This window comes from Telmatherina bonti (genome assembly GCF_933228915.1).
Source record: "Telmatherina bonti genome assembly, chromosome: 17".
In the NCBI taxonomy this organism is placed as follows: Eukaryota; Metazoa; Chordata; class Actinopteri; order Atheriniformes; family Telmatherinidae; genus Telmatherina; species Telmatherina bonti.
In genome coordinates, this window is record NC_136615.1 from 21,548,439 (window position 1) to 21,575,013 (window position 26,575).

At 38.7% G+C, this 26,575-nt stretch overlaps 1 protein-coding gene across 2 annotated transcripts in view; it reads left to right on the top strand.

Moving 5' to 3' along the window:
- The window catches only part of rabgap1 (RAB GTPase activating protein 1), a 76,153-nt gene that overhangs the window by 48,423 nt on the left and 1,155 nt on the right, over positions 1-26,575 (top strand). For both annotated transcript variants that reach the window (XM_079256567.1, XM_079256568.1), the window contains 13 exons: positions 5,123-5,236; positions 7,238-7,312; positions 7,804-7,929; positions 8,135-8,278; positions 8,925-8,966; positions 9,247-9,375; positions 14,665-14,757; positions 15,616-15,726; positions 16,075-16,179; positions 16,894-16,977; positions 22,868-22,939; positions 23,984-24,184; positions 25,092-26,575. The exon at positions 25,092-26,575 is cut by the window's right edge and continues 1,155 nt beyond it. In XM_079256567.1, the coding sequence (XP_079112693.1) occupies positions 5,123-5,236; positions 7,238-7,312; positions 7,804-7,929; positions 8,135-8,278; positions 8,925-8,966; positions 9,247-9,375; positions 14,665-14,757; positions 15,616-15,726; positions 16,075-16,179; positions 16,894-16,977; positions 22,868-22,939; positions 23,984-24,184; positions 25,092-25,214 (1,419 nt within the window). In that variant the 3' untranslated portion in view covers positions 25,215-26,575. The remainder of the gene's footprint in view (positions 1-5,122; positions 5,237-7,237; positions 7,313-7,803; positions 7,930-8,134; positions 8,279-8,924; positions 8,967-9,246; positions 9,376-14,664; positions 14,758-15,615; positions 15,727-16,074; positions 16,180-16,893; positions 16,978-22,867; positions 22,940-23,983; positions 24,185-25,091) is intronic.

Genomic DNA, 26,575 nt, shown 5'->3' on the forward strand with positions numbered 1-26,575 from the left:
TTATTCACATTTGTTTTTAAATTCTTTTTCATGGTAATCCAAGGGATTTGTACAGTCTTATTTAGTATAATCCACATACTTATTGTTTTTAATTCACATCTTATTTTTTCACATGGGGTGGTCATCATACTCTTAAAAAAAAAACAGTCATTGCTGTAGATAAGTTCTTTTTTGCTGAGTTTAAAAAAAAAAAAAAAAAAAAAAAAATTCTCAACTTAATGCAGGATTTAAATGATTTTTAAATGATTCTTGGTAGGTTTACATTTTTCACTATCTTTCTTGTTTTTACTGGAACTTGTAAAGTTAGGGAATAAACAGCTTTAGCTGAGATTTGCCACATGCTATCTGATTAGCTGTTCTAAATAAAGGGGCTTTATTTATTTTCTCCTTGGAAATTGTGATTTGGTTGGAGGCTGTCAGAGATACTTCTTGGTATCTTAATACCACAAAAACAGTAAAAAAAAAAAAAAAAAAAGTGTGTTTTGTTGTACTAAGAATATTATTCTCTTTACCTCCACTCTATATGCCTCAAGCCAAGTACATTCTGTGAAATTCCTGGCTGCCCCAGATGAAAGATGACCAACGTGAAAGGATTGTGGTAAAATCTTTGATCTTAACTAAAAATTGCAGTCCTGACATGCAATCCCAGACTGTGACACAGATTTAAAGACAAACTTGCAACTAAACATCACCCAGGACAAATTTCTGACTGTTTCAGGATTATAAAATGCTCATCTAAGCTAAACCTTGTGTCTGGAGTTCACACAAAACAGTACATCTGGTGGAGCTGTGGCAGGCGTGTTTATATCACGTGTCCTCCAGTTCAAACTGTAGTTGTGCTGATAAAAGACACTGAATAAATAGCAAAGGGACACAATTTGTGACTTAGCAATCATATTGCCAGATGCTACAGCAAACAAGGCCTGCCAGTTTATAAAACATGCTGGTCTTACTTGGTCTCAAAATCATTCTGTCACTTTGCATCATATTAAAATAAAAAGGCACCTGAGACAGCCTCAGGTGACAAAAGCACCACCAGTGAGAATTGGGCATATGTTAAAGTCAAAGTGAACATATTAAAATGTTCATTTAGTTAAACTTTATTTTTCCTATAAATCAGAAAAAATACTATTCAGGTTATAAACAGTTTAAGTTACAGTTGTAGCTTTTTCAAGTTTCCACACAATATGATGCCGGACTGGATGTTTTCTCTTCCCTCTCACGCGACCCTCTGTCGAAATTGCTCTTTAGATTATCAGACAGATGGACAGAGAGGAAGCTAATTGGCCGCTGTGTCAGAGGTCTTTGTACATTCTCTCAGCACTTCAGTTAAGTATGGCGAAGTGGTGCTTGTATAAACATGGATTGTTATCTTTCACAGAGACTGTAGCCCAGTGTAATATGCCCTTCACACTGGATTAAGCATCTCCACGCTTGTGCTCTCAAACACACCAGTTCCAACAGCTTTTTAAAAATTCATCGGGTAGATTTTGACTTAATTTGTATTCATTTTTAGTAGACTTTTAATAGAATTACATCCTAAATTGTTATACATTTAGTTTTAGGAGGTGTGATAATAGATGCTTTTCATCATGTTATGTTTGCAGTAGTTCTCATCTTTATATTCTGTTTTATTTAGTTTTTCTAACCCTATTTCATCCTATTATTTCCCAAGTTTTCCAAGTAACTTTATTGATACCTGAAGGTAGATTTTAATGGCAGTAATAAGGTGAGGCCATTCATTGATTAAAACGCAAATCACAGTAACAGAGAAGGACAATACAAAATGCACAACCGCAAAATGTGAGTATTCATCTTGGCTAAGGCCACAGTGTAAATGAGAGCATTAAACAACATAAAAAGAATAAAAGAAGAATAAATAAATTGCCAGTTTAAAAAAAAAAAACATAAGATAGAAGGAAAAGAATCAAACTAATGAAAGTTTTCTAGTGAAAACCTGAATGTGTAGATGGAAACAGTAGCCAGATGCCCTTAAAATGGCTCAGAAACCAGCAGAATGCTTTACATACCTGATAAAATGCTAGCCATGCAGCCACTGAGGAACACAACCTACTCCAACCAATATTCCTCTGAATAAGTCTGCATATGTATTTTTACACTTGCTCATTTATGGATCAGTCATAATTTTCTCTCCTTTACTTTAACTAATGCAACTTAAGGTTTCAGTCCCTCCTTCAGTGTTTTGTAAAAATCACTTTCTAGCTTTAGCCTTTAAAAAAAAAAAAAAAAAAAAAAAAAAGTCATTAAGGTCTGTTCAAAATGACCTCATTCCCAAGGTCCAGCTCTGTGTGGCCCTCTAAATGAAAGCCGTACATATAAAAATACACATACAATCGCTGTGACTTACAGGGTGTGGTGTGGGATGTGGATCCAAGCACTGTTGTTGGTCTCTGATCACCATTAGCTTGCTTTGTTTTAGTATTCCTTTCTTCCTGTATTTCTTCTGATACTTACATTATTTTGTTTCATTCTCTTCCTCTGTGGAAGTTGGAACAGAAACCACGGAAAAAGGGGGCAGGGGAGCCTGATGGGTGCAGTAACATGGAGGTATAATTGGCTGCAAAGTGGGTGAGAAAGATTAGAAAAATAAATTGTGATTTACTGTAAATGAAGGGAACTTGTCTGGTTTGACTCAAGTTTGTATCTGCTTTGAAGATGGAAATGCAGAACACTTTATTTTTTAGGGATTTTGAACCTTTTAGCAAAGATTAACGATACACTTGAGTCTTACAGATGTGCCTTTGAGCAAGTTTTGGGAATCTGAAAGACTTAAAGGAGGTGTTGGAGGTTTTAACATGTTCCTTTATGGATCAGTGAGTATTACTGCAGAAATGCCCACTGAAAGCATTGAAGACCCCTGTGTCAGACTTCAGAGCTGAATTTCATCCCACTAAGTAAAAAAGTATGTGATCTGATACATAGTCCCGACTGCATCCACCTTGGCTGCAAATAATACATGAATATGTCTTCAAATGCATATTTTACTTTGTGTATCGGTAACATCACTCATTTAAAGGCACTTTGTTTCGAAACATACTGATAATCAATGATAAAATGAGGGGTGATTAATCTTTGAAATCCAGACTTCTAGTTATTTAATGTGTTTGGTGTTTCCTCTGGGTGGTTCTCTGTCATCACTGTGGAGGGATATCCCAAAGACTTTTCCCCTGGCGTATTTAGTGTAGACTGTTAGTGTTGTGGTCACGCCCATGTTTCAGTCCAAGTGTGTCCCAGCTGACATTAAAGCACTTGTTGGAAGGGATTAATGGTATTTCCTCATGTTCATTATTTAAGCATGACTGTGGGTTTTTTCTTGGTCTCATAGTCAGTTAAAGTGGAACTATTATGTGCATTTCAGGCTAATTTATTTTTATTTCTGAGCCCAGAAGGGCTGGGATTGATCGAGTTATTGTCACAAATCGCTTTATTTACTTCCGACCAACCCTCTCCGTAGGCTGTCAGCTCAGCCTGTGGGCAAAACGAGTGGATTGAGACTCTTCCGCATTAAGCCCCGCCTCCCGCCACTCCACTACATTGGGAGCGCGCACCGCACCTGTTTTTGCCGTCATTGTAACATCTCATAAACAGAAGGATTAGGCTCATATGAATTCAATAAAAAACAAAATACAATGTCAACACATAGCATACAGCCCTACATGTTGGAACCTGAATCAGATCCTGAAAACAAAGTGGAAAACAGCAACCCACAGCAACGAATGCAGCAGGATGTCTTTCTTTGGTAAACTCACCAGCCATCGTTGGAAATAACTTTATCCCACGTTTTCTACCCGCCTGATGTATTTGTACATGCCCTTGTTAACCAGTAGAAGGTAACCAATCACCGAACCTTATCCCCCGGGACGTCACAGGGAAGTAGAAAAAACTCTCAAACGACGTGTATTTCGTCGCCATGGAAACCGAACGGAGAGCGTGCTGGAACTCAAACTCAAACATGCGTTTAGGTGATAAAAAAAACAGTGCCGTTCACATGTCTGATGAGGATTCAACACTGTTACACTGTAGAAAGCTAAGAAAACTCCAAATACCATAATAGCACCACTTTAACTTCTTTGTTCTAAATGCTGTATAGTCCTGAGGGGACGACAATGAAGCTAGCAGTTGCTAACTTGTCAAATAGCTCTGCAACTGTTGGATGATTTGCCCTGACACTTTGTGCACGCATCAGGTTCCTGTTGCCTGTGAACTTTAAGTTCACTGCTGAACCCTGGGATTGTTTTACATAATTCATCATTTTCTTCAATATTTTGATCTTTTTGAATAATTAAAATACAGTTATTGAAGGTGATAGAAAGCCACATGTTTAGGATGAAGGCTGTAGATAAGTCACCCATGATCAATACTGTCAGTATCAACATGGTAGCTTGTTCATTTAGCTCTACACACTCTAGTCATACCTGAACTCTGGTTTTGTTTGCTGTCTTCCTGTGGCACCATGCTGCTAAAATGGTATCATATCAGTTCTTCGGGAAAACATGAAAGCAACAATCTTCATGACACAATGTCCAGAACCGACTCGAATTTACTTTGAAAAGCTAAACAGCCACTCATCTGCCTGATTGTTTCACAGTGCAGTCTTTTAGCTTCTGGTAACTCTTCGACAAAAAACCTCCTAACCACCGTGAAGCAGGTTAGTGTAACGCAGATCGGCACATAAGCAACTTTACTTTGGCATTGTGTAAGAAAACCTCACAAAGGGAATGAACATTTTAGTCCCAGTTTTAGTAAAGGCATGGTTGACATTGTGTTATTTATTAAACAAAATATTCCTGGAAACCTTAATCTCCAGCTATCATCCTGGTGCAATGTATCTAAACTTCAGCACTACACAAGTAACATTTGTGATGCTCTAAAAATAAGTCAAATGAAGAGTCGGATACATTAAAGAAACATAGAGCTGTTGGCAGTCAGGAGGGTGGAAGGGAACGCTCTGTGCTGAAAGTTATTCTTTCTGTCCCACACTGTAAATCTCACTGTGAAACACTAACAGTGCTGGGTCACTGTGCAGATTTTTAAATTTTCTTAAATCTCACTCTTCCTTCCTTGACTTACCATCTTCATGCCACATTTGTCTCATCTGTAGGAATCTCCTCAAGACAGCGCCATCACCAGGGACATTAACAGGACGTTTCCTGCTCACGACTACTTCAAAGAGACTGGAGGAGATGGACAAGACTCGCTGTACAAGATTTGCAAGGTTGGACTAACGTACACGATGGGGTTACTTTTTCCACTAAAGTTATCGCAGTGAATAATGAAGTCATAAAAGCTGTTTGTTCCAGCAGTGAACAAACAGCTGCATGACAAATGAAGTGTAATGGTTCTGTAGTACATCTGCAGAAACAAATCAACATTTCTTCTCCATCTTGTCCCACATTAAGCACTTAACGCTTGTTAGTAGTTATAATACAAAATGAATTGATTTGTCCATTGATATTTATTCTTGTCAGAGGACTTTATTGTCTAAGGGACCAAAAGTAGAGTTTTATGGTGTTTTATTTGAAATTGAAATCAGTTAAATTTCCTATATATCCTGGAAAATATCAAGTATCAAAACTTGGCCTGTTGCCATTAGAAATGTGATCAATTGTGATCACAATGGCATCTAGTACAGTTTTTTACTTGGTACCTTTAACAAATATATAAAGACATGATGGGGACAGAGAATGCTATACTTAGTAAAGTGTATTCTGTTATTGATACTTTGAATTATTAGAAAGTATTGTGACTAACTCTTATTTTAACTATTTAAAATTCTAAATACTAATGGAAAAGGACTTGTTTTCAGTGTTTCTGAGCAAATAGACGAAAAAATAAATATTCAAAAAGCCATTAAAAATAATGTAATTAAGATTTTAAAGTCAAATTGACTGAACCAAAAGAAGTAAAATCCGTGTTTATTGGTAGAAACACCGAGAAATGATGGCAAAGTGTTTGTGAAATCGAATCACACAGTCCCTAGGATATGTTGTAATTAATATATAAATGACTTGCCTTACTGTAGGTCTGATTACATATTTTGTAGGGCAGTAGTGTGAGTCTGTCAATATTGTTTATTAATTAACACAGCTGCTCTGATCCAGGCTGGTTCAACCAGTTCATAGCAATCTGTCACGGAAAAACAAAATAAGCTTGAATTTCAACACCAGACCCAACTATAACCAGACTGATTGATGTTGTGTACCGTGTGCTGTCATTAAAGTGAGCGTGTACAGGAAGCTGAGGATTCAACTCTTACACTGATGTACATTATGCAACATTAATTAATAAAGTTTTGTTAAACAAAGCTAAGAGAAAAATGTGTGTGTGTGTACATATATATATATATATATATATATATATATATATATATATATATATATATATATATATATATATATATATAAAATATGATTATTACAGACATTTTTTAACACAGCTGTGTACTCTATAATGTTGGTTTAACTGCAGTATTTCCCCAGTTTTTAGTTTTGTTTCATTCATAATGTATAAATCTTGTGAGGGCATTCATCTCTTCACAGACAAGCATCTCCTGAGGTGGGTTTGAATAATTCAGCGGACCCTCCCTTTCCTACGAGTATAGATTGGTCCACACTTTGTCAATTTAACTTGTACTAATTTGTGTTTCTAGTTCAGTAGGCCACTACAGTTCTTTTCCAAATTCTTCTTTTATCACTTCTATGTCTAACTTCTATATCCCTCATTGGGACTGTAGTTTATACATCAATTTCTGTTTCCTGTTTTATCACAACTATTCTGTCAGCAAAGGTGCAGCCCGCAATAAAAACATTTGCATCTTGTAAACCATGTCATGTGCTCTGCAGCATGTGTTTCAGCAACTTGAGATTTCCAAAAAGGGTAAAGGAATGTGCTCCGTATTTCACGTGCTCTCTAGCCATTTATACTCTGAGAGTTAAAAAAAATTTAGTATTTACATAAATGTCATTTGATAAATGTCTATGATGGGGGCAGACATGAACTCCTTTTTCTGTTTCATTTAAGGTTGTGTGAAATTTCTAGAGGAACTTGAACAAATGGGCATTTTTCACAAAATAAAATTATACATACATATATATATATATATATATATATATATATATATATATATATATATATATATATATATATATATATATATATATAAAATCAAAATATAAATTTTGTCCTTAATCTGTGATACTTGTTTATTCTCCAACAGGCTTACTCTGTTTATGATGAGGAGATTGGCTACTGCCAGGGACAGTCCTTCTTGGCTGCTGTGCTGCTTCTGCATGTGAGTTGACAGACTAGCAGAGTCCAGAAAAATCCCAAACATTTCAAACAATGTTGAGACCCAGAGAGGACTACTTTGTTTTCATTTGACATTTGTGTGTTTTTGCAACTCAGGTGGAACGGCTTGAGCTATTTGATGTTTAGTCTCTCAGAACTCAGACAGTAGCCACCACATTGCCATTAAAAAATCTTTTAATGAACACCAATATGATTATATCTAGTATCTATTAAGTCCATAATTATCTTAAACCAATTGTTTCTAAGTGCAACTGGATTACAGAGACATGCCAACACTGCCACCTAGTGGAGAAATACTTGTCTTTACTCAGCCTAATGGAAAAGGGAAGGTGTCTGCAAATAGCTGAAGTAAATTAAGAAGTTTGGGTTAATTATCAAGCTGCAGATCCGCAGAGGTCACATCTGCTTAATTTGGAAGATGAATTGTTAAAATATGAAATGGCTAAAAGCTCTGTGTATTTATTTTCTTTCCAGATGCCAGAGGAGCAAGCTTTCAGTGTTCTTGTGAAGATAATGTTTGATTATGGGCTCAGGGACCTTTTCAAACAGAATTTTGAAGATCTGCATTGCAAGTTCTTTCAACTTGAGAGACTCATGCAGGTTTGTGTATTGCATTTTCTCATCTCCTAATCTCGTCCACTGTGCTCCCAAAAATATATAATTATGTTTGTGCATTTAATTGTGTTGGGGTTTTTTTTGTTTCTTTTTGCTTACCTTTATTTAACCAAGTTTGATCTTTTTTTCTTCTTTGGATCTATTATTTTGCATCTCAAATTTCTTTCTCTCCTTGTGCTTTACTGCATAGGAATATATACCAGACCTGTACAACCATTTTCTGAATGTGGGCCTGGAGGCTCATATGTATGCCTCTCAGTGGTTCCTCACCCTCTTCACAGCCAAGTTCCCTCTCTACATGGTCTTCCATATAATTGACCTGCTACTGTGTGAGGTTAGTAATAGAAATTCAAACTCTTTATGTTTTAATTCAAACATAATTTTGGATAAACATTGGTAGCATTACTGAGTCATACTCACCATTTGAGTTCTTTAATTTGTATTACTCCTATACATCTTATAAAACCTAATAAACAAACCTTAAACATCCAAAAGATGACAATTCATGCCAGTGGAATACAGAAGTGTAAACAATGCTGTTAAATTATTTCATTCAGTCTTAATGATGTGATATAACTCTGATTATGATCTTCTGTTATAGTATGAGAAAAGGATTTCTAGTATCTTAAGAATTATTTGTCAGCTGATTTTAAAACTATTCACTTCAAAAAATCTATCTCATTTATCAACTGTGATGAAATGTTTAAGATTCAGGAAATTATGACTAGATGAGGAAAGCTTGCTGTAGATTATATAAAAATGGCATTTTAGTGTGACAGTCCAAGCATGCAACTCTCCAAAAAATCCTGTTGATGGAGCTAAAGTTACTTCTAATAAATCTGTCAACATCAGCAGAGACTCTACATATCCAAGCTTTTAAAGGCAACAATTAGTTTTAAATATTTAGTCATGTAATTAATATCTTTCAATGCAGCTATATAATGAAGTCCATGAATGTTGTTGTTTGTTTTGATTCTCAGGGCATTAGTGTGATCTTCAATGTAGCCCTGGCCCTTCTTAAGGTAAGAGGACTGGAACAAAAAACATTTCTTATTTACACACAAGCACTGACAATAACATCTGTTAGAAGAAACTGAAGCTGGTAGTATTATCAAACTTTCTTATGAGCTGCTTGTCTAAACTTTAATTGGATTATCGATTACCTGTTTTTGTCACATCTGTCATTCTGTTGTTTTATACAGTTCAACGAAAAAACAGCTTGTCTTTGGATGGCAAGCTGGTTGTGTTTGGAATTTTAAATTAATACCTATTTGTCCTTTTTGGCATAATTTTTTCTTTCAGACATCAAAAGATGATCTAATCCAAACCGATTTCGAAGGTGCACTTAAGTTCTTTCGTGTCCCAGTTCCAAAGAGGTACCGCTCTGAGGAAAACGCGAAGAAGCTGATGGAGCTGGCCTGTAGCATGAAGGTAAAATTCCAAGAGAAAAACATGGAGCAGATTCCTGTACAGCAGGGGTCATCAGACCAACTGAATGGTGGGCCAAAATGAACTCTTTACAGCGAAAACCTGTTTTTTTTTCTTAGATATATAGATTTATATCTTATAGAATGTTATATTTTATATAATTAAATTCAAACAAAAACCATAAAACCTGTTAATTGTACTGTGTTTGTATGTGTGTTGTATTTTTGACATTGTGTGGGCTGTAGTGTGCTTTATTGTCCAGCAGTAGATAAGAAAGTGGGTCAGGGAGATGTCGGGATTGAACTTTACACCTGGCTGCATCTAATGAGCAGCTGCTTTACCAGGTGAACTATAGACGTACACGATCATTTAGCTCCAACAAAACCAGTTGTTTTCCTCGTCTTTCCATCTGGTATTTTTTCCTGTAGTGCAACATTTCTTTAACAGTTTAGTAAGCGTGGTGCTCTGTTGCCTCCACTGTCTGTGAAAACTTCGACAGAAACAGCTTATAAAGTTTCCACCTCCAAACCGAACTCTGTCGGCTGAATGGAGGCAAAGCATCAACAGTGAAGCAGACACAGGATTGTGCTGAAACTACAACATCTGTGTGGTGTTTATTTCTAAAGCTTGTAGCAAAACATTTACTGCAAAGCAAAAAGTTTATTCCAGCTGACGTCCTCTGCTCCTGATGCAGCTGACGTTCTGTGTGTCTCTCTTTCCTCTCTTTAGCTTAACCACTCTCTTAAAGGGGCCACACTGTTATTTTAACACAGTGCTGTGAACCGCAACATGTCTGTGCATTGACAGTTAATTATCACAATCAATCTTTGATAGAATCTGGCGGGCCAGATTTTATGGGCCAGTTTTGGCCCGCAGGTCACCAGTTTCAGATCACAGCTGTGCAGCATCACATCAAACATCTGATTTTCAGTGTCCACCTCACGGTTAATTTAACTATTCAAAATGACATAAATATCTTTAACAAAAAGTAAATGTTGGATCAAAGTGTTCAGATTAGCCCAAGCTGTACTGCTTTAGAATTATTAGAATGACCTGACAAATCAACCAGCACATCTGATCTGTAGATGATCAGTTTAGACCTGTTTTCAATCATCTATATTGTCCAGCAATGCTACTCATGTGCCAGTAGGGGTCTCTGTTAGACTTTATCATAAGCGATAAATAAACACATGCACAGATGCCAGACACACACATGTCTCTGAAACACTCACACCTGTGTCCTGACCTGTTTTGAACAGTCTGGCCCAGTTTAGAGGACCTGCCTTTGAAGGTAACTTTGGGCAAACATATTTCTTCACATAAACTCTGTACAGCAGCCAGCATGAGGAGAGTTGAACTTTTCAGTTCCCAGCTAGACAGCTATGCAGCAAGGAGATCACACTTTGAGCTCCCACAGCAAAGAAAAAATCCAGTTGAAGTAAATATGAGATAACTGGGCCAGATGTGCAGTTCTGAAGATGCTTCAGTTCTTACTTTGGAACCGTAGCTCTTGAATATAAATCAAGGTGGGCTCAAGAGACCTCTCAGGTTAGAGGAGTAAAAACCCACAAGTTTACATGTTTTATTAATTTGCATTGTAAACTTTTAATTTTGGAGGCTAAAGTACTCATTTGACTTAAATACATGTGTGTATTTTAAAGAACTTATTTACTCAGAGAAAATAATTCCAGGAAGCCATTTGGCAAATGGACCTCGGTGCCTGGTGTAACATTGGTAGGCTAATCTGAGGCTTAACTGACCAGATTAATGTCAGCCTCATTAACTGATGATGTCGCCTTCTGACGGGATCACATATCTGTTTGTTCAGCAAAGGGCTCTGGCTTGATTCATTGCTTTAGTTTAAATTTTTCACGTCATGCTGTATGCATCTTTTTTTACAGTTAGAAATGTGTGAAAATATTGCAACATTTGTGTCTATGTGCCTTTAAAGGGTAAAAAGTATTGGTGGATAGTTTTAGTTTTCCAGGTTCTCAGGTTGTAGGAAACTGTGTTAATACTTTTAGTCTGAATAAGTTAGCGTAGCTCAGACTGGTGTTCTTTACTTGGTTTGTTCATATAACACAGGTTGATGTCGGCATTCTGCTCCATAATCCTTAAATCCTTTGGCTACTTTCTCACATTCTTTGGTAACACCAGGATGGAATTAAAACAAAAATGAGTTGGGATTGTATTTGTACTCTTTAGAGAAAAAGCAGATCTAAAAGGGAGCTTCTGCAGCACTTTTTGGTACATTTGAATTTTTAGCTGAGCTTTATAAGCATTATGTAAGCATGCTGGTTTGGCTTTAAGAGCTTTTTTGTGTCACTAACATGTTTAATGCTTTGTAAAATGCCCATTTAGCTCTGGCTAACACCATCATTCATATTTTCTGTTCTCATGTATACATGCCTGCTTTATGAAGCATATATAAAATTACATTTCAGTCACATCTTAAAATTTGAAGGCATTCTTCTCAAATTGGATGAAGTGTTTAGCAATTACATCTCTCACATGTAAACTTTTCCCTCCTTTCTCAAGACAAGTGTAGGTGCCTTTTTTTTTTTTAATGACTTCTTAGTGAATTAAGCATGTAAAAAATAAATAACAGGAGCTCTCAATGCAAAGTGGAACAAGCTGCATAGCAGCAATGAAGTAAAAAAGCAGAAGGATGGCAAAAATATCGAAAGTATTGATTCATTCTTAGACAAAATAAAGCACGGACTACCTTATTATAGGAAGACTGCATTTTTTCAGAATATAACTATTACTGTAAGAAGGTTTTGGTAGACAGTTATGTCAGTGTTTTCTTATGTGTGGATCTATAAATGCACGACTGTGACAGTACATATAAATATTTAAGTTTCAGTCGAAAATGTCTTTAGTTTGCAGCCATAGCTTATAGATGACCAACACACACACACATACAGACTACAGTCAGTTATAATTATCCAGGCAGCAGGTTTGGGGTCAGAGCAGGTCATCTAGGTTGTTTCGGTGGGCAGTTGTTCGACCTGTTAGAGCTGTCTCCTCAGCTCTAAAGCTGGTAGTGCAAATTCACCTGAGAATTTAAATAAAATCCCATATCTTTGTGTGTGTAGGTTTTATCTTTTCCGATTTTAGTTTTTAAAGGGGCGCTATTATGGTATTTTGAGTTTTCTGAGCTTTCTGCAGTGTTACAGTATTGAATCCTCATCAGACATGTGAACGGCACTGTTTTTTAACACCTAAACGCATGTTTGAGTTTGAGTTTGAGTTCCAGCACTCTCTGCGTTTGGTTTCCATGGCGACGAAAAACACATCGTTTTAGAGCGTTTTTTCTACTTGGAAATCCTTGTGACGTCCCGGGGGATAAGGTTCGGTGATTGGTTACCTTCTACTGGTTAACAAGGGCATGTACAAATACATCAGGCGGGTAGAAAACGTGGGATAAAGTTATTTCCAACGATGGCTGGTGAGTTTACCAAAGAAAGACATCCTGCTGCATTCGTTGCTGTGGGTTGCTGTTTTCCACTTCGTTTTCAGGGTCTGATTCAGGTTCCAACATGTAGGGCTGTATGCTATGTGTTGACATTGTATTTTGTTTTTTTGTTAATTGAGTTCATATTAGCCTAATCCTTCTGTTTATGAGATGTTACAATGACGGCGAAAGCAGTTGTGGTGCGTGCTCCCGATGTTGTGGAGTGGCGGGAGGCGGGGCTTAATGCGGAAGAGTCTCAATCCACTCGTTTTGCCCACAGGCTGATCTGACAGCCTACGGAGAGGGTCGGTCTGAAGTAAATAAAGCGATTTGTGACAATAACTCGATCAATCCCAGCCCTTCTGGTCTCAGAAATAAAAATAAATTAGCCTGAAATGCACATAATAGTTCCACTTTAACACTATGCACACTTTATACCTGCAGTTCTGAACATATGAACAGATATGCCTTAATATTTGTATACAGTCAGTATAAGGGCACGTTGCTGTACTACCTCACTTATGATTGGTCCCAACATTAGAAAATATAGCAATACGGAATTTCTTAATAGTAAACAAAATAAATGATGGTTACACTTGAGAGTGGCTGTTGTACATTATTAATTACCTCTCTAATGTGTATATTCTGGAAACCCAGCTGGCTGTGTGAAGTCAGTGGGAGAAGATGACAAAGAGATGGATGACACAATCCTGCCCTCAGTAACCTCCTGCGTTTCCTCCCATTCGTCTGACTCCCAGGAACTGAACAAATTTCTCAGCAAAACTACTTAACAAAGGCACACGTGTAATATCAAACCCAAGAATGCAGCCAAACATGCTCTGAAGATACAACTGTTCATATATTAATAAAAAATACACAGAATATACAAGTTTCTCCTACATTATGGAAGGGGATGCTTCTCTATTTCAAGCTGATAAAGTGGCAAATAGTTTGATCTGCAACTGATCAGAAGTGTTCTGTTGAACCTGAACTGGTTTTGGAAGATTGTGAATGTGTTAAGGTGACTTTTTTTTTTTCTTTCTTTTTTTTTAAAAATTTGATTTGAAAGCTGTGAAGGAAAGAAATTAATATTTCCTCCTATTTAGACTTGGACCATAGTGTTTCCTAAAAATGATACACAGACAGTGTTTTTATTTCACTTCATTGACTTTAAGCTTTAAATGTGGGCATTTTAACCTCCTGCAGTAATAACCTTCTAATTCGTTGATCCAGCTTTGTTGAGGTCAGTCCACAGCGCCTCTGTGACACTTCCACTCGTCTTCTGAGATTGTGTTATCAGTACATAATTCTTTTGCTCATCAACCTCAGAGGTTTATCACAAACATTGACTGTTCCAATCAAAATGTCAGTCTTGTTGCATTGATTTGTCTTTGTATTTATTCATTCTTGAATCAAATTAGCTGTCTTTGACATCATAAACCGGAGGTGCTGCTTGAAACACACAATACATATTTGACTAATGAATTATGTCTGGATGATATCTGTTAGTATTTGTATTCTCTTCCATGTATCATTACATTCTCCTTTTTGCTCTACATGTAAACAGTTGATTACACGTTGATTGATTGTTGATTGAACACAGGTTTATATAATGCTACATTATCTTCATATATTTCTGTTTATTTTTATTTTATGTACCAGTATGCTAGTTAGAAACAAAAGTAAAACTGAAGGGTTGAATGAGTCACTCTGTGTGTGGAGAGATTTCTCAGCATCCCAGTAGTTTGTCACTTAAATGTCTCTCTGGCTGGCTGCTTGAGATTTCCTTTATGCGGTGTTGTGATGTAAGTTTTTCTGCTGTCTTTGCTCAACAGATCAGCCAGAAAAAGTTAAAGAAATTTGAGAAGGAGTACCACACCATGCGGGAGCAGCAGGAGCAACAGGAAGCTCCCATTGAGAGATACGAGGTAGACCCATCTGCACAATGCAGCATCCATAAGATGCAGAAGTTCTGTGTTTACAGTGATGAAGCTGATTTCCATTCTGTAATACATCATGATGCCGCAAAACAACATCTGGCTGTTTTTATTTCTATTTGACCCGATTGAACTATTTAGGCATCTAAAGTATATTTTATGTCAAAATTACACAACTCTTTGTAAAGTGGATTGTTCTGCTTTGTGTTAAAGAAGCTTCCCTCCTCTGGAACGTTCCACTGAACCACATAAATATAATTGAAAGTTTTTATTAAAGCTGCACAGCATCAAATCTAAACTCGGTACACAGGGGTCGAGTAGTTTTCATTCACACAATATCCCTTCTTCATCGTCGCCATCTTTGTCCTCCGAAACAATCGTGTCATTGCTGTTTTAAGATTTGTAACATAAACCTTCACATTATCTCATCAACTTGTCACTATATAGTTTTCATTTTAGCTGTTGGTTGCTGTTGATGTGCAAACAGGTTATTTCTTGTTAAATACAGTCGGCTCTTTCCTTGCCGTCACCTGACCACACTAAACTTTTACTACTTCATGTTGCTTCAGAACTACTGAGCCAGGAGAAGTTTACACATTCATTTCAACTTTTTATGATTAACTCATGTTTCTCTGTTCAGCTGTCTCTTCACTTTTCTTCCTCTTTTTATGAGTCATCACTTCTCCACACGTTGTTTTCTGTTTGATTCGTTTCCTCTTCGTATTTTTTTTTTTTTTAACCTATTGCTGTGCTGCTCTGTTGTCATATTATTATTATTTTAAATCTTTCTTTTTTTTTTAATTCCCTCTTTTGTCTTTGACGTCTCTCTCTTCCATCTGCTCTGTCCAGCGGGAGAATCGTCGCTTGCAAGAGGCCAACATGCGTTTGGAGCAGGAAAATGATGACCTGGCACATGAGCTAGTTAGCAGCAAGATAGCGCTGCGGAAGGACCTGGACAACGTAAGGCAGATCTGACTTGTCAATTCGTGGAAGAGCTTTTAGAAATTTTTAAACAGATTATTAAAAAGCGGAGCAGAAACATTTGTTTCTGTGTTGTTGGTCTAAATCCACAGTCAAGCCTGATTTAGCTAACCTCAAAATGTCTCTGTGTGTGTGTGTGGAGCAACTAACACATTTGTGTTTGGAAGTTTTTTTCTTTTTTTTATGACCTATCTTGAAAAGAAATATGTTGAGGGGAAAGTAGAACAAGTCCACCTCTCAATGACCTGATCTGTATTGGAGTCTTATGTCTGGTCTGTGTGTGTGTGTGTGTGTGTGTGTGTGTGTGTGTGTGTGTGTGTGTTTTAGGCCGAGGAGAAGGCAGACGCCCTGAATAAAGAGCTGCTGTTGACCAAACAGAAACTGGTGGATTCTGAGGATGAGAAGAGACGGCTGGAGGAGGAGTCAGCACAGGTTAGAGTAAATAACAGGACATGTCTGCCTGATGTCGGAGGTCTGCCGTATACCGGAGACATCAGGGTGACTGGTGGGCTCACTTTCAGCAAATTTTCCAGTAAGGTTTCTGTCCATCCAGTTGTTGCCAGTCTACTTGTTTTTTTTTTGTTTTGTTTTTTTTTTATTCATCATTAAATAGCACACATCTGAGGGCTCAGCTGTCCGTGCCATTATTTTTTTGAGGTTTTGGGTTTGTCTGTTCTGTCTATTTAATTCATCCACAGAAAGAAGGAAAAAAAAAAGCTCCTGATGTTTTCTTCAGTCTTTGTGTAATTTCTGTAGAGACACATTTTCCTTACTCAGAACTCCCAATATGAAGCCTGTCAGCTCGTGTTTGATGTGTCTTTTGTTCTTGGGCTCAGTGAAGAATCCTTTCTGAGACAGAAGACCGACCTGCTGCCCTACGTTCCCGTGTGTTTCCACCACTGTCCTCCAAATGTCTCTTGTCTTGTTGGGTGTGTAGGTGGGAGTCTGAGTGATTTATGTGCTGGAGTAGGGGTTGTGTTTAGTGCAGGAAATTGCCACGAGCCCCTACTCTGCCAATACTTTTCTGTCCTCTTTACATCTCTTGGAAGTCACATGGTCTCTGGGGCCTCTGAATCTCTTCATGTCCTTTGTTTCTCCCATGTAACAGCTTCACAGTATCTGCTGTCTTTTTTCCCCCCCCCACAGCTGAAAGAAATGTGCAGACGGGAGCTTGATAAGTCTGAATCAGAGATAAAGAAGAATGGTTCCATTATTGGAGAATATAAACAGGTATGTACTCTGAGTCTAAATAGTTTACATCCTGCAAATAAAACTTGTGTTTTTCAAATGATTTAGAGCTTGTGAAAGTTGTTGGCTTTTGGTGATCTTATATAATCATTTGATCCTCCAAGGCAGATGAACCCGGACACAAAGAAAGTTAGCTTAGCTCAGTTTTTTAGTCGCAAAAATGTCAGTAGATGAAATATTCCTCTGAGACCTCAGATGTGGGAAGTCTCAGGAATTTCTGACCGAGATTTCTGTTTGCAGAAAGAAATACTTTCATCTGTGTTTTGTGGGGCTGTGACGATATGCTTTTGTCCCGATTCGGTTCTGATTTTTTTGGGTGCCGATTCGATTTAAATTGCAATTCTCAAAATTCTTCAATATTGATGATTTTTGTAGATTAAAAATTTTTTATATAAAACTTCTTTTTTCTTGTAATTTTTCTTGATTTAGGTTAGGAAAAAACAACACAGTATCCTGAGCATCATTCTGCTGCTATAATGCCCAAGAAGACAAGTAAAAGATCAATAAAAACAATGAAAATGCCAAAAAAATTTAATTTATTTTATTTAATTGATTTTTTTAACCAAAAAAATCGATTTTAAAATTGTGAAGAAAAAAATCTCCATTTCCGATTTTTCGATTTGATTTCCCCACCCCTAGTGTTTTGGATCACCTTACATTTAAAGATCCTTATTGTGAGGGGTTGTGTATTTTTATGGTATCTGCTTGTGGATTTAAGGCCCCCTACAGCATTTCAAACCTTTGTTGTAACTTGGTCAGTCTATAATCATCGGTCTTGTTTTTGAGTCTTTCCTTATGTTATTAGTTATGCCGTTATTTTATCTTAAAGCTCTAATCAGTGAGCTCAGCCCACCCAGCCCACTGCTGAGCTTCACATCACTTATGAATGATGTAATGCAACATCTGACCTTCATCATACACGCTTCCTGTAACTGTGGCCACACAACTCTTTGATCTGTCTGACCAGAGCAGATTATTCTGAAACGCCCAGGTTTCTTCTGTATGCTCACTGCCTCATAAGTTTTGCTCTAAAACTCTTTCTGGGCAACGAAGGGTTTTCTCTGTTTAGCCTCCAACACAAGCAAACTCCGAGCATTACTTTTCTGATTGCAGACGCATGCGCTTCGCCACCAAAAGTCATTACCAGGAGATCTTGTAACATTTTGAGCATCTTTCAGGCGTCTGTTTCCATCAGATAGTCTGAGCATGGACTGACTTTGCTGGATCAGACGATCTTGGATATGTTGGCAGTCTTGTGAAATCAATACCTTTTTAGATCATTTTTCTTGTGATGGAAAGATTTATTTTAAATGATTTGAACACCATTTCTTAGGCTTATAGACATGCATAACTCTTTTCTGAAAGAGATCTGCAGATCTTGGCATGATGACAACACACACTTCAAGAGCAAAAAGAGCAGCTGGTCCAAGATGATATTTTATAGCTTAAGTAGACTCCAATCATTAGCAAAGAATCTGTCAGCTGCAGATTTAAAGCTCTGCTAAATATAAGCACGCACTTATTTACTTTTTATGTGAATTATTTGTTTCTCTTGACTCATTTAAACTAAGAAACTGATGAAATAATGTCAGTTTCTGCATTTGTTTATACACAATGAATGGATATTTTTGTTATTACGTATAAAATATAAACCGTTTCCTCACTTATCTACTTATTTCTAGTTTTATTCCTCAGCTGCAGCAATCTCACACAGTTTTACCATCATTTTTTATACATATGAAAAAATACACATTGAATATCTTATCGATGTAACACAGAAGTGGTGGGCAACTCTGATCCTCGGGGGCTGCACTCCTACAAGTGTAGGAGTTTCCCTGCTGCAACACACCTCATTCAACAATTAGCAGACTTGTGCAGAGCTTGAGTCTGCTAATTGTCTGATGTGTGTTGCAGCAGGGAAACTCCTAAAACTTGCAGGACTGCGGCCCCTGAGGACCAGAGTTGCCCACCACTGCATTCCAGTGCAGGCAAGCCCAGTACAGACAGACCTGTTATATCTGAAATAAAAACCTCCCTACCCTCCACTCAAGTTTCACTAACAGTAGGATTTTATATATATGTTGTGTCAACTCCTCCAAGTGCCACACAGAGGCATGGTGGGAGAAAAATGCAACACAAGGATGGAAGTTTTAAGACTACAGACTGAAAGTCTTCTGGCGTTACCAGGACAACATAAATACCAAGAACAGAAAAAGCTGCCAGCAGTAAGCAATGCTCACATAGTCATTACCTCATGTTTGTCTCTTTTACTTCATTTTAACCCCAAACTGCAGCGTGAATGTAAAAATATTATGTAAATGTCTTTTTTTTTTCCTCCTTTTTTTTTTTTTTTTTTTAATAACAAGGCTAAAGAGTCATTAATGTTGAGCTTCTGCTTCAGAATTTGCTCAAGCAGCCTGAGAAACCACACAGGATGTTTTCGTTGGTGTGGATTTTAGTTTAGTAAATTCTGTGTTGGTTTTAACAGGCGGGCTGGATTTAATGAGCCTTATTATAAAATCTGGTTGTTTGAACCCTTTGACCACATCTTCATTGCTTCCATTTCCTTATTAGGTTGGTCTTTCCATGTCTTCAGCTCTCATCAAGCCCTTACCACGGCAAGAACGGCCATAAATATTTGAAAATCAGATGCATCTAAAAGTAATTTGTTTCCATTCAATTATCTTGTTTGTAAAGTAAAAAAAAAAAAAAAAAAAAAAAATCTCCAGTTTGTCCTCACTGTCCCTAACCTGAACCCAGAGCTCTGATGACTGAGGCTTTGAGCATCTTTTGAGCTCCATCTGCCTGAATTCCTCTTCAGATCTCATCCCGTCATTTCATGTTTAAATATAAATTCACCCAGATCAAGAACGATTTCCATCAGCGCAGGGACATTATGCAACAATCTACCTTTCCTTCCATGTGGAGGCGTACAAAAATAACAAAGACTCATTTAGAAGCAGACCCAAGTTCACCTGAATCTAAAAATACTGATGGTAGTGTGGAATTGACAGGAGGACGCTATCATAGAGGTGATGGTGTGTGTGTAGTGTGAGTAAAAGCAGCTTCAGATAGCGAGCAGGCAGTCGAGAGCCGTGCTGAGCAGAGCTAAGTGTGAAAATGGGGCCTTGTCAAAAATAGTCTGTTTTATGACAGGAAGGACGGGGTTGAGGGATGGAGGGAGAGAGAAAAGTAGCAGGAGTTTGAGGAGAGGAGAGGGAGGACGATGGCCTTCAGTCTGCTGGGATTGACAGGACGAGGAATGCCCCAAAATAGCCCGCGTTGTTTTCCAACCCAGATAACTCAAATTATTCTTCAAATAGCATTTTCCTATTTCAGGAACTGCGGATGCCAAGTTTGTTTTTTTTTTTTTAGGATTGAAGCCAATAAAAGCTTTGTGTGCTAATTGCCCCCCCAGCACACGAGGACAGAGGAATGTCTGTTAATGGCGAAAAGCTCTCAAGTGCTGCATTGTAATCCTGACAGTAGGAGTGGAGTTTGTGTCGACGCGCTCAGACAGGCCAGGTACAGCAGCATGTGCCAGACTTGTCTCGCTGAGCTTGTTTTTATGTATCTGGACTTTATTCAGCGTATCAGCCTAATTGTCTACTTCTGCTTCTAAGCTTTAACAAGAGATCCGACAACGGCATGAAGCTGCGGGTTTCACAGCTTGTGCCTTGTGATCGTACATGTTGTAGACATGTGTTGTTGAACCAAAGGAAAACAAAAAGAGCGTTTGGCTTTACAGCAAGCCTGGATAATATATTTAATATGAATTAATAGGATGGAAGGCGTTCTGGGAAAATTCTAATAAAATAAAAACCAAAATTTCTCATGGGTGTTGAGACTTAACTGTTGGGAAAACAGGATCTATTATTAGAGGGACACAGCTGTGTTCGAAGAAAAATATGATTCTCTTTATCCAGAGTTTTAATGAGTTGAATAATCCTTGACAGCTTGCTTGCAGATGGTGCAGCCATAACTGTTTGTACTCTTAGACTGACAAATACCTCATGTTAGGCTGGCCTGAAATCCCATCCGTACACATTGTCCCCATCACCGTGTCCCTGCAGGCCCCATCGCTAATTACAGAGAAAATCTGCAGCCGAGGAGAGCTTGCTCCTGATATGAGGGCAAACGCTGGGCGAAGACCGAGCGGTCTGAGCCGCTCAGATGAGGAAAAAATAATAAAGATTTAATATTAGTGAAGTAAAAGAGATGTAAAGCATGAAGGGGGAAGATGTGAGCTGAAGATGAGACCAGCGGGGATGAAGGAAAGAAAAAGCCTTCGGTGATGTCAGATCAGTGTAAATGAATCGGCAGAGGATGGTAGAAAAAAAATGGCTGGATGATGGTTTTCTGCTCTGCTGAAGATGCACAGATCTTGTGCGTGTCCTGTAGAGTGGAGGAAGAAGAGCAATTAACCGTTCTCCATGCAGAGACGAGTTTAGCAGAGGGCAGGAGCAGTCGAGTGGGATGACCTCATGTAAACGCTGCGATTACTGTTGTCGTCTTCTGAGTTCAGCAGGAAGCTTCGGCGCTAGCTCCGAGGTGTTACTCACCTTTTCTGTGGTTGCTTCTGGTTGGAGAAGAAGGGAAGCAAATTCTCTGAACATCCCGTTCTCAGCAGGTGCTGGAAGACCAGACCTTATGACACCGCTAATGGACTTAGCTAATGGGATCAACTCCACACACTCTTACTAAGAGCCTCAAACAGAGGTGGTGAAAGGAAACATTAGGTTGTTCTTAATATCAAGGACAAAGAAAAAAAACACATTTCCTTGTTTCTAAAAACTAAAATGACAGTTTTGATGAAATCAGTGATTTTTAGAATCAAAATCAAATCAAGTCAAATCAGACTTTATTGATTGTGTTTTCATACAACAAAAGTACAACAGAGGCTTCTCAAGAAGGAATAACATGAAAACTGTACAAACACATTAGATAAATACTATAGTATAATTAAATATACTTTATAAGAACCCAGATTTAAAGCACTTTTACACCAATTTTATGTTTCAGATGACCATGATGATGATGATGATGATAATGATGATGATGATGATGATGGAAACCAATACTCACTTTCTTTGATGTTGTGGCTCTAAAATTACTTAAACAGGATTAGTTAAAATACTTTTATATATTTAAAAGGTTTTCAGGACGAGTCTTTTACCAGATGCAACTTTTCCTGCCAACGTGGAACTTTTCTGTTATTACATTTAATTATTATTTTCCTGCTAGCCTGACAGAACCTGGCGTTTTAGACTGCTGCACAATGGTTGATTCAGAATTAATTGATGCTGTTTGGCTACAGATCTGCCCTGACCTCTTCATAAAACCTCCTCGTCACAAGTCTTAATGAAACAAGGGTATTTGTTCATCCAGTTCTTTCAAAGCTGCCCTTCATGTTGTGGATCTCTGAAACCATCACAGAGACTCACACACAACTGCAGTCCTGTTTATTTCCTAACAAAATAATCGGATTTAATGTTCACTCAGAAATATTGATGTTATTGCATTTCTATTAAACTATTTTGAGCCATTTTGGTTTTTATCTCTGTCTATAAATATAATTACTTCTAGTCAGCTTCTGTCAAGCTGTTTGCAACATGCTACAGGTTAATATGTTGCTGCTGTGGTGATAAACTCAAGTGTTTCAGTGTTAGATGTAGTTGATATGATGCGTTTTTGTATTTCATGATATGAAGTAATTGTGTCATTGCCTCTAACTAGCTAAGAGGGAAGTAAAACCCGACTTTAAGGCACACATATCTGCTCCAACATTGTTGTCAGCTGGATCGATCCGAGCTGCAGCGGCTGAGCTGTTGATCGGGCTGAACAAACATCCCACTGTTTCTGTTTCCTATAGATCTGTTCCCAGCTGAGTGAACGACTGGAGAAACAACAGACGGCCACCCGGGGAGAACTGGAGAAAATCAGAGTGAGTTACTGGCGTCGGAGATCTGATGTCACTTTTATTCATCATTTATTCTTTGTCAACAACATCAGCAGCTGTCAGTCACATGAGGAGAACTGAAACGATACATCTTCCGATGACGTGGTCGGCTCCACGCTACTGAACACTGTTAACCTGGTAAACCTGAAGAGGTCGATGTGGACCGACCAATTCCACCCCCCCCCCCCCCCCCCCCCCCCCCCCCCCCCCCCCCATCCTGAAGTTGGCGGGTGTGTGGAACCGAGTGTTGCCATATCTTTGTCTTTACTGGCAGTGAAATCAAAGCTTTTTGGGAAAGAATGCAACGTTAGGCCAAGAAGCCACAGCCAGACACCTGACTTCCAGCAGACGCACACATGGCTCGCTGGCGGTTAAACTGGAGCTGGGAGAGCGGCCATTTTGGCAGAACGCTCATCAGGGCTGCCCAAAACCTCTCCCAGAAGGTTTAGTTAACCAAGGACAAGTTGCAATTAGTTGGTTTTTTATTTATTTACTGATAGCACTTCAGGAGCCGAGTGTATTCGTAGGATTTGTAGTTATAAGTGACACAGGGAAGCATTTGTGCAGCGACTGTAACATAATCGTGTCTTCTAATGAGAACTTTTTAATCACAACTTTGTGTGTGTGTGTGTGTGTGTGTGTGTGTATGTGTGTGTGTGTGAATAATTTGTATTTAAAGAGACAAGACAAACTATTTCTGCTTGATCACTCTGCCTCATTCAAGCTCTCATCCGCTTCAGCAGTGATGAGACTTAAAGCGTTATCTATAATGACTCATCAGCTTTAAACTCAGCCATCGGTTTGATGTAAATGACTTGTAATGCTGTAACCTCAGAGATGAATTACATCTGCACCAACAATCTGCAGCGCGGAAGTCTGTAGCGTTTGTTGCCGCGAGCTCAGACACAGATCTAAGACTAATATTAGGTTGTTTGGACGGACAGTATGACCTTGAAAGGTTTTTTTTTTTTTTTGGCTTCCTCTAACCTGTTCCAATTTTCTTCCTCACCTATAAAAATCCTCCTGCAGTCCAAGGTGGAAGGCTGTGAGAAGTGCAGCAGTCTTTTCAACAAAGAGGGTCGTGTGCGGGTGGCTGCGGCGACGGTGCCCGCCGGGGGAGCAGAAGAGACGGATGAGGAGAAGGAGAGTTTGAAGAACCAGCTGAGAGAGATGGAGCTGGAACTCGCCCAGACCAAACTGCAGCTAGTAGAGGCCGAGTGCAAAATCCAGGTAAGCTAACGTACAAGTATAAGCTAAAATAAGCACATTTACACAGCTGTGGCCACAGATAGAGAAACAAACAACCTCCTGGAGTTTAAAGTGTCATCCTTTTTAAAAGCCTCCCAAACGAGCTGGAGAAGTTTGGAAGTCACAACTTATCTGTCGGCTTGTATAATGTCACACTTGCTCTGCTGCCGTCGAAACTCCTCTAATTGAAACGGAAAGCAATATTCCTCGAGTCACAGCGAGTCTGCAAGGCTGCTTTTGTTGTAAGGATACATTCAACACTTTTGACAGTCTTAAAGAACATACCAAGGATAATGTCATTAGGAGGAAACTGCTGGCTTCGTAATGAGACAGGAAGTCAATTTACACTCACCTCAGACTCTGCGATATGAGACGTTGCCGCGTATCCAGTTTTGCCTTTATGAGGCGCAACGTGTCAACAGCAAAGAAATCAAATGAGAGGCCATGAGTTTATTGTTCTGGCTTAATCGACCAGCAGCAGCAAAGACACCAAATCAAATGTTCTGTTTGCTAGATACGGTTAAAGAAAAGAGGAAAAGGCCTCGGCGTAAAATGCTCACAAAAAGAAAACATGGCTGTCATGAAAAAGCATTAAGGTGTGAAATGCAGCTCAAATTTGAAATTTATTTCCACTCATATGCTGGATGAGTGGAAATACTGGGTTTTCAGATGTCTTGTAGAGAGCTGGAATGCTTTAAGCACAAGTCTGAAGTCTGGAAATGATTGGGTTTGCATGACTTGGTAGGAAATAAAAAAGAAGAATGCAGAACTTTTCATAATGTGTTTATGTCTCTGCACCATCAGGCGGTCTGAAACATTTATTAAGAATGATGTTAAAGTGAAAAGACGAAGTGAGCTTTAATTTAATGATGCTGTTCTCTTAAACCAGGACCTGGAGCATCATCTGGGTCTGGCTCTGAACGAGGTGCAGGCTGCCAAGAAGACCTGGTTCAACCGAACTCTCAGCTCCATCAAAACTGTCACTGGGACCCAGGGCAAGGAGACCACCTAACCTAATAACCCCACATCCACCCAGTTTTAACAAGACTGTGTCTGGAGCTCAGTGCATCTCACCCCGCTGAAACCTCTGGGCCGTAACTTTAACATGAACATTAACCGTTAAGCCGGAGGATCTCCTCTGCAGCAGGCTGTGTTTCTCGTTTTTTCTTATCGAAAATGATCCCTCCGTTTCCCCGAGTTAATCTCCCCAACACAAACCTACCCCATCAATCCCAAATGGTTCCAGCTGAGCAGCACTGGGAAAGAAAAACGACCCCGCCTTCCCAACAGACGCACTGTATTTCCGCCAACGACAGAAATGTTAAAAAACAAAACAAAAAGATGCTTCATTGATTTCTGTCTGTGTACTGCTGATATTAAACACCCTCAGAGGGAAGGACATCAGAACTGTATCTGTCCTCAATGGATGGAGAAGAAAACACTCCATTCTTCCTCACTGCTCTGTCTCTCCCCCCCCCCCCCCCCCCCCCCCCCCCCCCCAAAACTACTCGCACAAAACAACAAAATCTCTGTAAATCTTTGGTTTTAGGTACGAGAGCTAATAGACGCCTTTTCAGAACTGAGCTTTTTCTAATTTTTGTTGAACAATACTTTTCTTTTTTTATGTACGTTCACATGTGCTAGTGTAAAAAGGATATGTGTGTGTCTGTGTGTGTGAGTGGGCTTTTTTTTTGTTGATTGTGAGTTCTGTGTTCATGTTTATCGGACTGAGTTTGGGGGAAAAAAGATACAAATGCACGAATAAGTGTGAGAGCTTGTGGAAGTCCATGGGAAAGAAAAAGCACTAAGGGCCTGAGTGTGTGCATGCATGCAAGATTGTCTCGTGTCCTGTCATGTTCAAAATGTTTATATGAATGATGCTAGAGAGACGTTTCTGACAAAGCCTTGATCTGAAGGTTGATAAAGAAGATGGTGGATATGAAAATGTTATTTATGGACGCTTAGAAGCTGTTGTGGCAGCGTTGCTTTCCTCACCTTAAAAGAAAAAAAAAAACAAAACAAAGGACACACTTGTGGTTTGTCTGATTAGGAGCTTCGAGCACAAAGAAACTTAAGAAGCTCAAAATCATACACACTTCAGAGAAACCTCACACTGATGCAGAGTTGTTAAAGATACACACTGTTTAAAGGGGTTGCATAGCCAGAAAGGAAAACACACACACAAACACACACAGACGTTTAGATAGTTGTTACTCCTCAAATCTGGTCTTGTTCTCTTCAGCCACGGCTCTGCGACATGTTGACCGGCATGCTTGTGTTTAAGGCTTCGTTTGGCAACAACAAACCCTGAACTAGGCTGTAGACACACGTTTACAAAAAGTTCAGACACATAACAGCAGCCGTAAACATGCG